We start from the raw sequence: 17,951 nt of genomic DNA on the forward strand, positions 1-17,951 counted from the left end.
AATCCAAAACTAGCATGGACATCATCATAAGCAAAGAGGTAGTGCAGGAAAGACTAACATGCAAAGGAATTCACGGGTGAAGAATAAGTATTTAAACAAATACACATTCTTTCCTTCAAACAACTAGACAACTCCGCATCCACAAGTTGGAATTCATGCAATTTAGGCACAAGTGTGTCAAACAAAGATGCACATTTAGGAACATTACCCCAACGAGTCAATGACACATTTGTCCTAGGGTTTTCAAGAAGGAATACACATTATTTATCCATAAGAGTACTCTTGTCTTTCAAAAAGAGATTTTCATCTTTAGGAGGAATGTTGTCACACCATAGTGGGTTAGCCTATCGGTTATAGCTTTCAAGGCAAGTTATATCTTCATTTTCACCACTAGACTCATTAGGAGTGTTTATATCATCTTCAAATAAGACATTATACCTAAAGAGAGCATGATCTATTTCACGGGCAGATTCGGAACAAACATATTCAGCACCCTCGAAAAGCTCAATATCACGTTTTAAAGAGATTTTAAGTACAAGATTATCCCAAGAATATCCCTCGGGTTCACTCCTCTTTTGTTGACCAACTTTTTCAAATACTTTACTCACTTGATTTTGCTTAATCACATCACACACATACTCAAGCGATGGAAAATTTTCATAAATAGGTTGATCAACACCAATTACACAAGACAATGTACTTTCGTTCAACATATAGGCTTCAACACTAGGTGGACATAAATCGATCTTACAAGAAGAGTCAATTTGGTCATCAATAGGATCAACTAGTGTATCCATACTCACAACATATACATCATTAACAAAAGGCAAAGAATCATTAAACTCACAAGTAAGTAATCTACTACTCACACTCAATGGGATACTAGCCACACAATTATCATTCACATGCACAAAAGTGTAAGAGTTAGCTATTTTACCTTGAAGTTCTTGAGTCAACTCTCCTTTGCTGTGTTGAGAAGGTCCTCCATAAGCTTGGGCAGAAACTTCACTTTGTCATTGATCTCCATCACTTTCCATGTCGGCACCTACACAAATGTCCTTAGAAATAGGAGGAAAAACTATGTCAGCTCGGTTTGGTGGCGATTCCCTCGCTTTGCTCCACATAACCTCTCCTTTTTCCACTCTTGGATTACTACCTTGCACACCCTTACTCCTCTTAATCTTTTTTCTCTCATAAGTATTCGGATTGGAGTAAGTATTCACTTCTCTTTGCATCTCAGGCAGCATGTATGTCATGAGGTGATTTCCCCACTGGTCTCTTACAACATTAGGCCAATTTTGCACATTTGGAACTCTATGTTGTGCAAACCAATCGACACCTAAGCATACATGGCCATATGTCAATGGAAGAATATCACACCATACCTCCTCATGGTACTCAAATTGGGAGAAGACAACTTTGACCCTCTCAGTAACCTTAAACCCGTTCAAGAAGTATGGAACAAGTAAAGGCTCACAAAACAACCCCAAGTAGTCAACCATGGATGGAACGATGTAGTTTCTATAGTACCTATCATTTAACACAATGAGGCAGCCCGGTATCCCACAAATGGTCACCTTTCCGGAGTGTACACTCCTTCTTGGATCAACATTGTAAACGACATGAGTACCCCTCGGTTTTGGAGATGCATACCCTCTTCTTCTCGTTGAACAACCTCCACTAGAGCTAGTATAACCATTTACACTATATCGATCTTGATAAGAAGTACTACAAGGTGGAGAATATGAATCTTCACACTCCTTACGTGTACTCTCGTCATAACTCTCATAAGCTTTGCGAACGAAAGGGTTATACCTAACACCAAATCTAGGTTTGGAGTGAGAAGTGTAGGACTCCTCATATGCCCCAACGTCATCATAAGATCCATCACAAGGTCCTATATCATCTCCAAAGTAACCATAAGCACTAGGCACTTTATTCACCTCATTTTCTCCCTCAAAACAGTAACTTTCAAATATGCCCAAGTTTCGATCATGGCTATTTTCATAGCCTCCGCAATCTCTCTCAACTTCGTAGCCATAAAACCCCTCACTACAACCATAGTCTCCCATGTTGTAGTCACAATAATCTCCATCTATCGAAGACGTATTCCCCTTATATCACCTTTTGAACCTGCAAAATGAACAACCAAGATTAGTAGTAAAAACTCCTCACCAACACTCGTATTCACTCACTTTTGTGATCCTCACAATTGGAGCAGCGAATATTAAAATTTGCTTATACTCCGGTAGTCAATAAGATGTCAATTCCACTTGATGGCCGGAATGGATTCTTGCTTGATCGACTCAAGAAACAAAACAAAATTTACTTACTAACTTGAAACAAAGAAGTGACTACGAGTTAAAAATGAGAAAAGCACACAAATTAAGAAGCGAATTCAATAATTAATCTACAACTAAGTAGGTGATTACTAGTTATTAATTAATTCTAGAATCAAGACATGAAACTAATGAAATAATAAGATGAAACTAATAATCTAAAATTTAAGCTCAAAAATATTGTGTGAACAGTAGCAGTGATGACGTAGCAGCCACATATTGGTTCGGTTTTATTAAATGGTTATTCTGAAAGGTTAAAGTCTTGGTCAAAAATTAATTTAGATTGGTGGAATTTATTTTAGGAGGGAAAATAAGTCTTGGAGCCTTTTTCAATTTTCAAGACTTGACTTTTTCTTGTACTTCTCCTTAAAACATGGACCCTTGTTTCAAGGAAAGTGATTGAGATGTGATGTAAAGTCTTTTGGTGGTTGGGGGTCTTTCAAGACTAACAATTCTTCACCTTTTTTCCTTCACCTTTATAGATCTAGCATTCACTTTATTTTAACAAGGTATGAAGGTTGGGAAGAACATCAAGAACACTTCAACATCACCAAGAACAATAAAAAAAATAATTAGCAATGTTCACAATACAGCCACATGGCCAACTCCAAGACAACAATATTTTCACACGGCCAAGACGACAAAACCACCAACAATGGCCAAGAATCTTTAGTGTTGCATTTCAATTTTTTTTCCTAAAAAGAGATGAAGGTTGTGAAGAACTTCAAGAACAACAACAATACTCTTTTCAACAACAACAACAACCACACATATGGCCAAGTCAAGTTTCTCAACAACAATGTCTACCACACGGCCTTACTTGTTCACAATAACATCAATTTTTAAAGCTCAAATCTACATCGACTGAAAGTGTAAGTGAAGAACAAAACTAACACCACAAACACACAAGACAAATAAAATACTCCTATACCTAGACTCAAGGAGCAAATCTTGGCCAAGAACACCACAAGAACACAATTTTTGTCCAAGAACACAAAATGGAGAGATTGTTATTTTTCTGGAATTTTCAGATTTCAACTCTTTTTTTTTTTTGTTTTTCAAGTGAGATAGCCCAAGATTTGATCTAATAGGAACAAGATCAAGCCATGCTTTGATACCAAATGATATAAGAATGACAGTGGAAACATGAAACACACTCTAAATCAGTCTACTAATCTTAAGAATTCGAGGATCAAGATGGAGATCACAGTCGGATTGGCTACCAACAACAAAAATACAAGATACAAGAGTGTATTTAAACACCAAAACAGATATAAAATGTGATGAACAATATGAACAACAATAACACAAGTTTCGGATTCAATAAATGACCCAAAACAGTCCACTACACAAGATAACAACAACAAAAGTAAAGAATAGATAGTGAGACCAAGATTATTACAAGATTAAGAACTAAAGAGTGTATTAAACTCAAAAAACCCTAATGAATGTAATAATCAAAACCACACTTTTACAGTGACCGCCAAGGAAATCAACTCACCTCAAGATCCACCGTTTTCAAGCAAAGAACAATGTTAGCTTTTCCAAGCCCAATACTAAAACTACACTAAGTTGGTCTACTCTCAAGAGAGAGGATTTTAAGTGTTTCAATAATTCATCTTTCATAAACTAAAGATAAAAGACCTAAAATGTACTACTTATAGTATATTACAAAAGTAGAAAAAAAGACCACACTACCCTTAATGACCAAGGGTGGCCTTGGTGTGTTGGAAGACAATATGAATTGTCCAAAATGCCCTTAAAGCTAAGTGACCAAAATTTTCTTAGTAAAGGGAACCAAAACCGTGAACCAACAAAGGTGGTCCAAAACCGAGAGTCCTTAAGTCTTCAAGGTTCCAAGCAATCTTCCACACTTGGGTTTGATCAATGGTAGGCTCAAAACGTCCCCTCCAAGTATGATCCGATGCCCTCCATACAACCAAAGCTTGATTTTTCACATAGTGACTTTGAATGATGTCATCAAAAGCTAAGGCAGTCATTATTCTTGTATCATCATATGACTAATATTCACGGTCTCTATCACTTCTAATTCTTTTTATTTTCCTTCCAAACTGATTTTCAACTTCATAGAGAAAAGTTTAAAAATTCTCAAAAGCATCACTTTTATTTTTCATTAAATAAACATATGTAAACTTAGAAAAATCATCAATGAAAGTGATAAAATATCTATTTCCTCCATGAGTTAAAATTCCTCCAAATTCACAAATATTAGTATAAACTAATTCTAATGAATCAGTTTTTCTTTCAACTTGAAAATGATGCCTTTTGTGATTTTGGATTTACTACAAGCCTTACATTTTTCAAAAAAAAAAATTGATCACTGGAAATTAATCCTAAGCTACTCATGATTCCACATAATGATCATTTATATAACACAAACGAGCATGCCAAAAATTAGTAGAAGAAAGCATATAAACAGAAGTAGATGTTTTATTCATTTCAACATTCAACTTGAACATACCATCACATGCATACCCCTTTCCCACAAAAATATTATTTTTAACAATTTCATATTTGTCAAATTCAACAATCTGTTTGAAACTTGCTTTATTAAGAAGAAAACTAGATATCAAAATTTTTCTCATGAAAGGAGTATAAAGTACATCTTTTAAAATAAATACCCTTTCAAAAGTAAATCTCAACTCGACATCTCTCATTCCAAGAACTTGAGTTGTGTGAGAATCTCCAAGCATGATGGGTTTGGGCTCCTCAAAAGGAGTATATTTTTTAAACCAGTCATTGTCATAACAGACATGATGGTTTGCACCAGAGTCAGCCCATATCCATCAAAATTCTCCATCATATTTATGTCTGTTATCACCGCCCCAAATGGTTGTTCGATAACATTTGCGTGAGGTTTAGGTCCATATTTTTGAAATTTGTAAAACTGAGCAATATGCCCACTCTTATCACTGACAAAGCACGGTCCCTTTTCTTGAACATATTATTTTTTGCTTGGTTATTTTCACTATTATTGTCCTTGAGATGTCTACCATCATTTTTCTTGAATTTTCTCTTCTTAGGCTTCAAAGTAGTATTTTTGTTAGTATTAGGGGCGGTATTATTTGAAGTAATTAAATTTACCTTCGGTGTGATGTTTTTCTCTTCTATTTGCAAAAGTGCATCTTGGCCCCTTGCTTCTTCTTCCATGTAGATTCTCATTATCAAAGTCAGTTTCCTTTTGCTTGTGGCGCATAGTATTTTGAAATTCCTTCCAAGAAAGAGGAAGTTTATCTATTATGCCACAAGCAATAAGGTTATCTACAATTTTGACTTATTCAGACCTTGTCTCTCCAACAATCATTATGAAGTCCTGAGCTTGGTCTACCACTGATTTATTGTCTATCATTTGAAAATAAAAAAATCTGCTAGTGGCATACCTTTCCAGCCTCCTCAATGTCATACTTACTCTGCAATGCTTTTCAAATTTTCTTTGCACTATCTAGAGTAAGTTCTGTCATAATAATCATAAAAGTTATCAGATTGACAATAAAGTAAAAAGTACCGACACTTGTAGGAGTCACCATCATATTTTTCCACTTTCTCTTGAAGAAAAATGAGTTCTTCATCACTCATGGAAGAGTTATCTACTTTGTTTGGATTCTTCTCAGTTAACACATAAAAGGCATTGAAAAGATTTAAGTAGAAAAATACTTTACCCTTCCACCTTTTGAAATGAGTATGTTGAACCAGAGTGCCTTGTTGAGATCTCCCATCTTGACATCCGGGAATTTTTCAGTTGTTGCCATTGGATCTCCTTAAAATTGTTGGTGAAATTATAATAGAATTACAACTAAAAATTACAAGTGAAGAAAATAAAGAAATATTTTCTTCTTCTTTTTTGGCTGAGGCACAGATTTCTCACCCTCTTTAAGGAGATTCAAGCCCACTGCAGCAAATATTTTTCACCGGTCCAGCAGTAATCTTCTTGACTTATCCCTTTCAGGATACAACAACATTTTCAAAGAATAACTCAATAACTCTGGACAAGAGTTGAGTTCAAAGCTCCACAAAAAGAACACCTCCCTTCAACTAATAAACTCTTTTTTTTACTAACTTTTGTGAACTCTCTATTATCTTGTGTGTACCCAAAAAATATGCAAGAGTACCTCTATTTATAGGTAAGAAATCTTCCATGCAATGAATGTTGGGAAACAATAGTAAATATCACTATTAATTGTGAAAATAAATAAGCTGCAGCAATAATAATATTTCTTCTGTAGTAGTATCAACAAGTTACAATAATAATAACAACAAGAACAACAACAATAATAATAATAATAATAATGATAATAATAATAATAATAATAATAATAATAATAATAATAAGAAGAAGAAGAAGAAGAAGAAGAAGAATTAAATAATTATTATAATATTTTAAGTAACATATAAAATACTTGAGTCATGCTAGGCACTGTCCTATGAAACTATTTCCGCAAAGTGAAATATTTCCCCAAGATTAAAAAAGTACTTTCCTGATTAATTAGAGGATATCAAGAATTATATAAGCCTTCCCTAATTAATCAGAGGATGCAGGAATCAAAAAAATTAATTATAAACCAACAAGTTTTAACTTAGAAAGGAAATAATAAAATTATTATAAGATAAAATCAAAGTGAAACAAGATGAGAAAAATTAGTAGAGAAGGGAAGGAGATTAGGAGAATATATATGTTAAGTTGTGTTTTTCATTGTTCAAAGTGTTGGCAATTTATAGCCAATTTTAATAGGTGAAAATTGAAAGGAAATTAATAAATAAATTTATTTTTACTTTGGGAACAAGAATAAAATTTATGTGTTAAGAATAAAATTTATGTGTTCCCCAAGTATACATTTTAATTGGTCCCCAAGTAAAATGATTGGCCATTAATTTGCCACATAGTCAAATTAATCTATTTTCTCTCATTATTTAAAAGGAAACTTTAATATATTTATTTTTCACTTGAAAATGAAAAATATTCTATTGTAAAATATTTTAAAATATCTTACAATCCCCCATATATTTTAAAATATTTAAAATAAAAGGTTAAAACTAGTTGGATTTATATGGACAAAATGCAATAAGTTTGGTGTCTTTTGAACTATTAACCAAACTTAGACCGATAAAATTTAACTTACAGAATTATTGGTGAAATATAATATTTCTATGAACCAAATAATTTTTCTTGTAAGCCAGAAACTTTATCAATTACATTTTGACCGTAATTTTGTTGTTCAACGCGATTTTGCGCCAATAGGTCATGCGCGTGCCTGGTATTCATGAGAGCTTTAGAGACTAGGCCAAAGTCTCATATGAACAGACTTATTCCACTTCTAATATAGGTGAATTCATCAAGTGTACACTACTTTAAATACACCATCCATAAGGACTATGAATTCATTATGAGTTAATAATTCATCCCTCGGTTCTAGTAGCAGTTCAAGCACTATCAGTAAGTGCGCAGTGTCAATATCAACTTGTTATTATCCATATGAACCTACTTCATGGGATCTCCAATCACATAGGTTGGGTTACCATCTCTGTTGACAACTATATTGGCCTTAACCCCATCTCTTTTGAGTTTTGAAGAATTAATTTTCTTCCTACAGGTTTAGTCAGTGAATCGGCCAAATTCAATCCCGACTTCACATAATCAATGAAAATTATTCCATCTCTCAGCAGCTTCTTAACAACATTATGCCTCAATTTCATGTGTCTACTTTTACAACTGTAAGATTTATTCTTCGCAATAGCAATTGCAGCTTGACAATCATAGTGTATATACACGGGAGTCACCAGATCATCCTTGTTTAAAGGGATATTAGTCAACAGATCATTCATTTTTAAAGGGATATTACAGACAGATCATCCTTCTTAGAAGGGCTATGAGGCAACAAATCATCCATTTTAAAAGGGATATTCTCTAAGAAATTTCTTGGCTATTCAGCCTCAGTACCAGCTAACTCCAGAGCTACAAACTCTGATTCCATAGTTGATCTAGCAATGATCGTCTACTTAGTTGATCGCCACGATACTGCACCACCACCTAATGTGAACACATAACCACTAGTGGATTTCGTCTCATTTGAATCAGAGATCTAGTTTGCATCACAATATCCTTCTAAAGTAGAAGGAAACCCACTATATATAATACCATAATTCATGGTTCCTTTTAAATATTTCTTTAGTCTTATTAATGCAGATCAATGCTCTTTATTGGGGTTATGAGTATATCTACTCAATCTACACACAACATACATTATATCAGGCCTGGTAAAATTCATTAAATGCATTAGACTCCCAATAATTTGTGCATATTTAGACTGGGCAACTGGGTCACCGTTATTATTTTTTAATTTAGAGTTAGCATCATAAGGAGTGGCTACAAGAGTTACCTCCCAACATTCAAACTTCTTAAGAATCCTTTCAATATAATGTTCTTGTGTTAACATTATTCCATCGTCACTTCTTATAAATTTAACTCCCAATATCATATTTACTTCACCCAGATCTTTCATATCAAAGTTAGTAGACAAAAATAATTTAGCATTTTGTACAATGTTTAAACTTGTACCAAAAATAAGCATATCATTAACATATAAGCAAATTATCACATAATCATTGTCTACCACTTTAGTATAAACACATTTATCCACTTCAATAGAAGAAAACCCATATTTTACTAAGACTTGATCAAATTTCTCATGCCACTGTTTGGGAGCTTGTTTAAGGCCATAAAGAGATTTAATTAATTTACAAACTTTATTTTCTTGTCCAGGAACTACACATCCTTTAGGTTGAACCATATAAATTTCTTCTTCTAAATCACCATTTAAGAAAGCTATTTTTATATCCATTTGATAGATAAAAAGCTTATGAATTGATGCCAAACCGATTAGTAATTGAGTAGAAGAAATTCTTGTCACTGGTGCAAATGTATCAACATAATTAATATTTAGTTTCTGAGCAAATCCCTTAGATACTAAACGAGCTTTATATTTATTTATAGATCCATCAGGATTAAATTTCCTTTTGAAAATCCATTTACAACCAATAGGTTTTGCACCAGGAGGTAAATCAATTAAAATTCATGTATTATTTTTCATGATAGATTCAATTTCAACTTTTATTGCCTCTTTCCAAAATTTAGCATCAGAAGAAGATATAGCTTCAAAATAATTTAATGGTTCATTATCGACAAGAAAAGTTTAAAAGTCATTTCCATAAGAAAAATATCCTTTTCTAGGCCTTTTACTTCTTCTCAATTCTTCAATATTAGAAATAGATTTATTTTCTCTTTCAACAGGTGCATGAGATATTTTATTACAAAGTAAAAAATATTTTCAAAGAATTCAGCATTCTTTGTCTCAATTATAGTATTGCCATCAAGCACATCACTTTTCAAAACAAGAAATCTATATGCAACACTATGTTCATCATATTCAATAAGCATGCAATTAGCAGTTTTAGAACCTATTTTTCTCTTTCTAGGTTCAGGCAAAAGAACTTTAACAAGGCACCCCCATACTTTTAAATATTTCAAATTAGGTTTATAGCCTTTCCACAATTCATAAGGGGTTTTACCAGTTCGTTTATGAAGAATTCTATTTTGCAATTGACATGCAGATAAAATAGCTTCACCGCACAAACTATCAGGTGCATTAGAGCTAATTAACATGGAGTTCATCATTTCTTTTAATGTCCTATTTTTTCTTTCAGCTACACCATTAGAGTCGGGTGAATAAGGTGGAGTTACTTCATGAATAATTCCTTGTTTTTCACAAAGAGCATTTAAGGATACATATTATTCCACCTCTATCAGATCTAATTCTCTTGATTTTTCTACTAAGCTGATTTTCAACTTCACTTTTACAAGAAATAAAAGCATCAAATGCATCATCTTTATTTCTAAGTAAGTAAAACTTAGTGAATCTTGAAAAATCATCAATAAAAGTTACATAATATCTTTTTCCACCTCTAGTCATAGTCTGTTTTAAATCACCCAAATTAGTGTGAATTAAAGATAATAATTCAGTTTCTCTATTAACTGAAAACATGTCTTTTTAGTAATTTTAGCTTCAGCACATATTTCACATTTATCAAAATTATTTGTGTTTAAACCAGATATTAAATCAAGTGATTGTACAGTCTTTATATAAGAGAAATTAACATGTCCTAATCTACCATTCCATAAAGAAATAGACTCAGTCAAATATGTAAAAGTAGATACATTTTTAGAAATATCATTATCAGTATTAAGCATAAATAATTTAATCCATGACTACAACATCCATTTCCAATAAGAATATTATTTTTAGTTAATATGACCTCATTGTTTTCAAATATATATTTTATTCTAACTTTTCCTAATAATGCCACAGAAATCAAATTAATTCTGATATTAGGAACATGCAATACATTACTCAATGCTAAAGTTTTACTAGATGTGAGTTTGAGAAGAACTTTGCCTTTTTCAAGAACTTGAACAGTTCTCAAGGTCCCAAGATAAACAATTTCTTCTTCTGAAATGTGCCTAGTAGCATCAGAGTCTACCACCCAATTTCTCACGTTGGTCTCAATATTCATTTATGAAATAACCGCAACAACTATATCATCCATTTCAGTCAAATTTATTTTTGACTTAGCAAGATTGTCATTTCTTTCACATATTCTCTTGCATTTAGATGCATCATTTATGAAGATTTTATTATTAGCATTAGATGTATAACCAAGTTTATTTTCATACCTGTATTCTGCAGTATCATAGTCTTCTGACAAACTGACTGGAATCGAAGCAGTCAGAGCAACACCAGCATCAGTATTATCAATGGTCTTAGGACCAATATTATATGTCATAGTTTCTTAGATTGTTTGGAAACAATAGTAAATATCACTATTAATTGTGAAAATAAATAAACTGCAACAATAATAATATTTCTTCTGTAGTAGTATCAACAAGTTACAATAATAATAACAACAAGAATAATAATAATAATAATAATAATAATAATAATAATGGTAATAATAATAATAATAATAATAATAATAATTAAATAATTATTATAATATTTTAAGTAACATATAAAATACTTGAGTCGTACTAGGCACTGTCTAAGAAACTATTTCCGCAAAGTGAAATGTTTCCCCAAGATTAAACAAGCATTTTCCTAATTAATTAGAGGATATCAAGAATTATGTAAGGTTTCCCTAATTAATCAAAGGATACAAGAATCAACAAAATTAATTATAAACCAACAAGTTTTAACTTAGAAAGGAAATAATAAAATTATTATAAGATAAAAGCAAAGAGAAACAAGATGAGAAAAGTTAGTAGAGAAGGGAAGGAGATTAGGAGATTATATATGTTAAGTTGTGTATTTCATTGCTCAAAGTGTTGGCTATTTATAGTCAATTTTAATAGGTGAAAATTGAAAGGAAATTAATAAATAAATTTATTTTTACTTTGGAAACAAGAATAAACTTTATGTGTTCCCCAAGTATACATTTTAATTGGTCCCCAATTAAAATGATTGGCCATTAATTTGCCACATAGTCAAATTAATCCTTTTTCTCTCATTATTTAAAAAGGAAACTTTAATATATTTATTTTTCACTTGAAAATGAAAAATATTCAATTGTAAAATATTTTAAAATATCTTACAATGAATAGGAAGAATAAATGAATAGTAAAGAGGAAAGATCAAAGGCCTTTAGGTTACAAAAGTTAAAAGAGTTACATGAGTTATAAGATACAATAACCAGGATAATGGAGGAATAAAGACATAAGTTACAAGAAACTTATGTTCACATTCTACAATCACTAATTATTGTGTTTAAAAACACAAATGAATGAGAATGGAAGTTGAAAAATCAGCATGCAACGTACCAAATAATGGCTAAATAATGAGTTCAAACATTACACTAAATAGGATATTTATTTAAATAATTAAAAAATATAATAATTAGATTTAACATCTTTTGAACATGTAAAGATAGAAAAAAATTATTTAATTAATCCTAACATTTAGCAAAAAAAAGAAAAAATCTCAAAGTCAATCGAAATTTATCTAACACATATAAACTCTAACAAAACAATACGATGATAAAGTTATCAAAATAATACAATTAAACCTAACCTTTGCAAAAGAAATTTCCTCAAACTCGATCGACATTTATCTACTACCTGTAAACTACAACAAAATAATACGATAATAGAGATATCATAACAATACAACAAAATCTAATCTTTATACATACAAAAGAAATTTCAAAGTAGAGATATCAAAACAATACAATTAAACCTAATCTTTACCTAAAAATTGTCCAAATTCGATCGATATTTATCTACCACCTGTAAACTAAAACAAAATAATACGATAATAAAAATATCAAAATAATACAACTAAACCTAACCTTTACACAAAAAAATCATAAACTTATTATTTGAGTAGAAGCCACAAAGTTACTCAATAACAAAAGTTTGTTATTCATGATCAATAAATCCAATGTCATAGAAAAGGAAATTTAAAACCTAGAAACAACAAAGGCACATTATAGATTCAATAATGAAAATTACATATAAATATGAAAAGATGTTTCGTTATTCTTGATTAATAAAAATAACGTAATACAAAAGAAAATTCGAAACCTGAAAACTAAACCAATACATTATATTAGAGATTCAATAACAAAACTATTTACAAACATAAAAGGATGATTTGTTAATTATGATCAATAAAATCAAAATGTAATATAAATAGAAATTTGAAATCCAGAAACCATAAAGTTACCCAATAATAAAGCTACGGTCAAAAATTTTTATTACCCAAATAAGATATCCATATAACCTAGAAAAGAAATTTTAAAATTGAAAAAGGGATAAAATGTAATGACTCCTAAATTAAAATATTATAACAAAAAAATAACGGTCCTTACCTAAAAAAACAAAACCTTTTTTTTCTTGGAAAAGTTCACTTACCATTTTTTAATTGAAAAAATCACGTGTGCATTTAATTTTTGCAAGAACGTTTTTTGCTTATTCTTTTAGGTTAAGAAGAATCTTAACCTGTTTTATGTAAAATATTTTCACCAAATTTTTAAAAATATTTAAAATTTTACCTTATATTAAACTAAATTTAGGAATTCAACTAAAAGTAGAAAATATTCTCTATTTAATTCTTTTATATAGTTAATATTCAATATTATAAATTGAAGAAAAACTGTGAATTTGTCTATTGCAGTGTCTTTTAATGAAGGGCAAAAAGTTCAAATCACTTTTCTGAGAGTCTTCACACTTTTAATATATTATAGATATAGATTATAGATATAGATATAGATTATAGATATAGATATAGATATAATGTAATTCTTATTCGGAGTAAGCTAATTTGCTACGTAATTGATAACGGATATTGAATGAATCATGACATAAAGAAAATCAATTTTTCTTTTTTAAAAGGAAGAGAATAATGATAAGACTGCGAAAGGGGATATTTTAGAGAAAAATAATACTCCCTCCGTTTCATATTAATAGGCCTCTATGGACTTGGCACACCCATTAAGAAAATATAGTACGAAATTTGCTGAAAAAATTGTAATAAATTTTAGTAGCAGTCGAAGGTTTGAAAAAAATTAAGATCGTATATTAATTTTCTCAGTTGTCGAAAAATACTTGTTTTGACGTTTTTTTTTACTTCAAATTTTGCCCGTATTGTTCTATTAATCTAAATTTGAGATGAAATTTTTAATCATTAAATTTGAATTTTAGTTTAGGATAATTAGTGTTTGACTAATTTTTTTTTTGAATCTGTTTTGAAATTTTGTATAAACTAATTAGTTGTTATTATAGTACGCATTTCGAATTTAATTATATTCTTCATGTTTTGTAATTTGTGTAGATTGACAATGGGAAGCATAGTTGTTCTTATCAAACACTCTGGTAGATGAACATATGAACAACAATATGAAGATTACACCAGTGATGCGATATTGCTGAACATAAACGCTATGTATAACCAATTGTACACACTAATGGCTTCTCACATTGATGTTGATTTGAACTGCAAATGCATTCAAATCGAGTATCAATTAACAGATAGTGCAGGGCATATACGTATACGTAATGACATGGGTTTGAAGGTCTATATTATGCTAAAAAAAGAGTTGAAGAATTTGAGTATTTTGCCTTTGTATGTAAGTATTTCTGACAAGGATACTTTCAGCACATTAGTATGTTCATCGTTGTGTAATTCCCAAACTATGAACATGTCTGTCACTACGAGTAACGTCTTAAATACAAGTACTGAAAGAGCATTAATTGTTCCTGCTTCAGAAGAATGTTTGGATGCTTTTTTGAAATGGATACAAGTAGAATTATTATCTCGAACCCACATCACAAAATATTGAGGTTGACCAAGTTTATATCTCGAAAAGTGTATTAAAATCGGTGATGAAAGATTATGTCATTCGAGAGAAGTTTCAATCACTATCTGTAAGATCTAGTAAAACTTGGTAAGTTTATTCTGCATTTTTTTTCAATGTTTGTTAATTGTATTTGAGCATATTTTTTTATGTTTGCAGTTATACACTGTTGTGCATATCCAAAAAATGTGAATTTTTATTTCGTGCATCTGCTATCGGCCAATCTACATTATTTCATATAAGAGAATTTTTAGCAGAACATACCTGTCCGATCAAAGATAAGATTTATCCTAAACTGCGTGCTACTAGTAAGTTGATCAATGGTATAGTCAAACCAAAGTTAAAATGCCACAAGCAAAAATACAGTCCATCTAAAATCAAAAGTGAAATGAAGGAAGACATGGGTATGGATTTAACATATATTATGTATTGGCGAGCTAAGGAAATAGCACTTGAAGAGTTAAGGGAAAAACCATCAGCATCATACGGAAAACTACCTGCATACATACATGTGATGAACACTAGTTATCCAGGTTCACATATAAGAGTGAAAAAGAATGCAGACAATGAGTTTTTATATATATTTGTAGCACTAACTTCATTCATCCAAGGGTTCGATCATTGTAGACCTGTCATAGTTGTTGATGCCAGTCATCTCAGGGGACTTTATAATGGTACTTTCGTAGCTGCATGTACCATGGATGAAGCTGGTAAGATATATTAAATAAGTGTTTGACTTCAAATATGTTTCCAGTTGTATGTATTTGTAATATACATATATATTATGTTTATGTGGTCAGTGGCATATATATGTTGTCAGCTATATGTATTTAAAATATACATATGCAGTAGTTATATTTGTGCACTAGAAGTTAAGTATTTGACTTGAAATATGTTTCCAGGTGTATGTATGTATTTATAATATATATGTGCATTATTATATGTTTAAAAAATCATGAATGCTTTTTTTTCAACATGCAGGACATATATTTTCTTTGGCCTATGGTGTACTTGATTCTGAAAAGGATGCATCTTGGAGTTGGTTCTTCGAGAATCTGAAAGAAGCATACGGTGAAAGAAAAGATATGTGTGTCGTTTCTGATCGTAATGCAAGCATCACAGTGACGTTTACAATGATGTGCCACATTATGTATGTATGTGGCATCTATAGAAAAATGTGAAAAAAATTTCGTAAATCACATGATGCATTATCAGATGTCTTCTACACCATGGCAAAATCATATTCAAAGACTGAATTTCACAAGTTAATGGAGAAAGTGAAGGCTGTTGATGCTAGAGTAAAGAATTACTTGGAATTGGCCGATTACGATATGTGGTCTAGGTCGTATGCACCCATTCATAGAGGATGGACTTTGACATCAAACATTGTTGAGTCCATTAACGTTGCGCTGGTATCAGCTAGAGAACTATCAATATATGATTTTCTAGAGGAATTTAGATTGATGTTTGGTAGATAGAACTGTGAAAACAAACAGGAGGCATTGTATACTTTTACAGATCTTGTTGGTAAATTTTAAAAAATTCTTCAACAGAATGAAGCGGAATGTACACGTATGAAGGTATGATGAAATTTTTGTAATTATGTTTTATATATAATAGTATTTTCAATTGTTGTATGAATTATATGTCCGTTTTCAAATAATAAATTAAAGAAAATATATTCTGTAATAAAAATACATATGCATGACAGAAATATACATTTTGCAGACTTGCAATATACATATGCTGAGATGGAAAAATACATATACCAAATGTATATATTATAAATGTCAAAATGATTTTTATTTTACTAATTAGTTTTGTTTTAATAATTTCAGGTTATACCTGCATCAGAGTATATCTATACAGTCCAATACAAGGATAAACATTTTCTTGTTTGTCGTAAGGAAACAAATGCTCTTGCAATGCATTTTAGTTAGATGAGATACCGTGTGTTCATGCTTGCGCAGTTCTTGATAGCAAAAATTTCAAGAAGGGACCATATTGCTTGATCTATATAAGCCAAAAACTATCTTGAAAACATATGACCTTCCAGTTTATCCTCTACCATACAAAGATGACAGGGTGATTTCGAAGGAAATTATGGATGAGGTAGTTCTTCCCCCGAAATACAAGCGCCCCCTGGAAGACCTTTAAAGAAGGACCGTGGAAAATTCGGACAAGATATGTTTGAAAATAAAAGCAAAAATTGTTGTAGTTCATGTGGATTAAAAGGTCACAATAGGCATTCATGTAGAAAATACAACAAATGATAAGTCGATTATTTTATTTAGTCAATAAACAATTGTGGATTTTTCCCTTGAGCAAAATATATATGATTTTCAATTTTGATAAACATATTTGATGTTATTGAAGTTGTTATAGTTAAATTGGTGATATTATACCTGACATGCTTTAATCTACACATACTTAAATCTGAAAAATACATATTAGACTCTTTTAAGTACCTATGAACATCTATAAAAACTAATAATAACCTAACATACTTTTATGTAAACGGTAAATCAAAATAAAAAATACATGTAAAGAAATATGTATTACGGAGACAAAATGTTAAATGTATTTTTTGTAAAAAAAAAAAAAATCGTACATAAGAATGCATTATTCATAAATACATAGCCATATTCACTTAAATATATACATATAATGGTAAAAACCATTTATATTTAAACGGAGAATTACATGAATTTTTACATAGCCATATAAATATATATTCAAACAAATTTAAGTACATATATTTATAACTGAAAATATATATCCAGACTGGTAAAAAAAAATTCTTAAATACATATATACATATGCATTAAGTATAAATATAAATGCATAAATAAATATATACTTATGCATATGTGCTAAATTACATATATACATATGTATATCTACTTAAAGACATACATACATACATACATACATACATACATATATATATATATCTTCATTAGGCATAAATACATATGCGTTATTAATATATACATATTCAATATGCATAAAAATACATATGCATAAATACATATATACATATGCATACCTGCTTAGTTACAAATATACATATGTAAATCTACTTAAATACATATATACATATTCATTAAGCATAAATACATATGCGTTATTAATATATACATATTTAATATGCATAAATACATATGCATATGTGTTACATAAATATATATA

The 17,951-nt window shown here is 30.5% G+C and overlaps 1 protein-coding gene across 1 annotated transcript; it reads left to right on the top strand.

Moving 5' to 3' along the window:
* Positions 1-15,147: 15,147 nt before the first annotated feature.
* Positions 15,148-16,699, top strand: LOC107864895. The gene is made up of 5 exons (XM_047408729.1): positions 15,148-15,469; positions 15,741-15,863; positions 15,975-16,171; positions 16,313-16,339; positions 16,598-16,699. Exons 1-5 carry the CDS (start codon positions 15,148-15,150, stop codon positions 16,697-16,699), a joined length of 771 nt encoding a protein of 256 aa, XP_047264685.1.
* The last annotated feature ends 1,252 nt before the right edge of the window (positions 16,700-17,951 follow it).

Source organism: Capsicum annuum, chromosome 3, assembly GCF_002878395.1.
Source record: "Capsicum annuum cultivar UCD-10X-F1 chromosome 3, UCD10Xv1.1, whole genome shotgun sequence".
In the NCBI taxonomy this organism is placed as follows: domain Eukaryota; kingdom Viridiplantae; phylum Streptophyta; class Magnoliopsida; order Solanales; family Solanaceae; genus Capsicum; species Capsicum annuum.

What these genes read in the sequence shown, in the direction of transcription:
- LOC107864895 (XM_047408729.1), top strand. Translation starts at nt 15,148, where the DNA reads ATGAAGGAAGACATGGGTATGGATTTAACATATATTATGTATTGGCGA. An exon ending in ATGTACCATGGATGAAGCTG is followed by an intron (nt 15,470 to 15,740) that starts GTAAGATATATT and finishes TTCAACATGCAG; the next exon opens with GACATATATTTTCTTTGGCC. An exon ending in TATGTGTGTCGTTTCTGATC is followed by an intron (nt 15,864 to 15,974) that starts GTAATGCAAGCA and finishes ATGCATTATCAG; the next exon opens with ATGTCTTCTACACCATGGCA.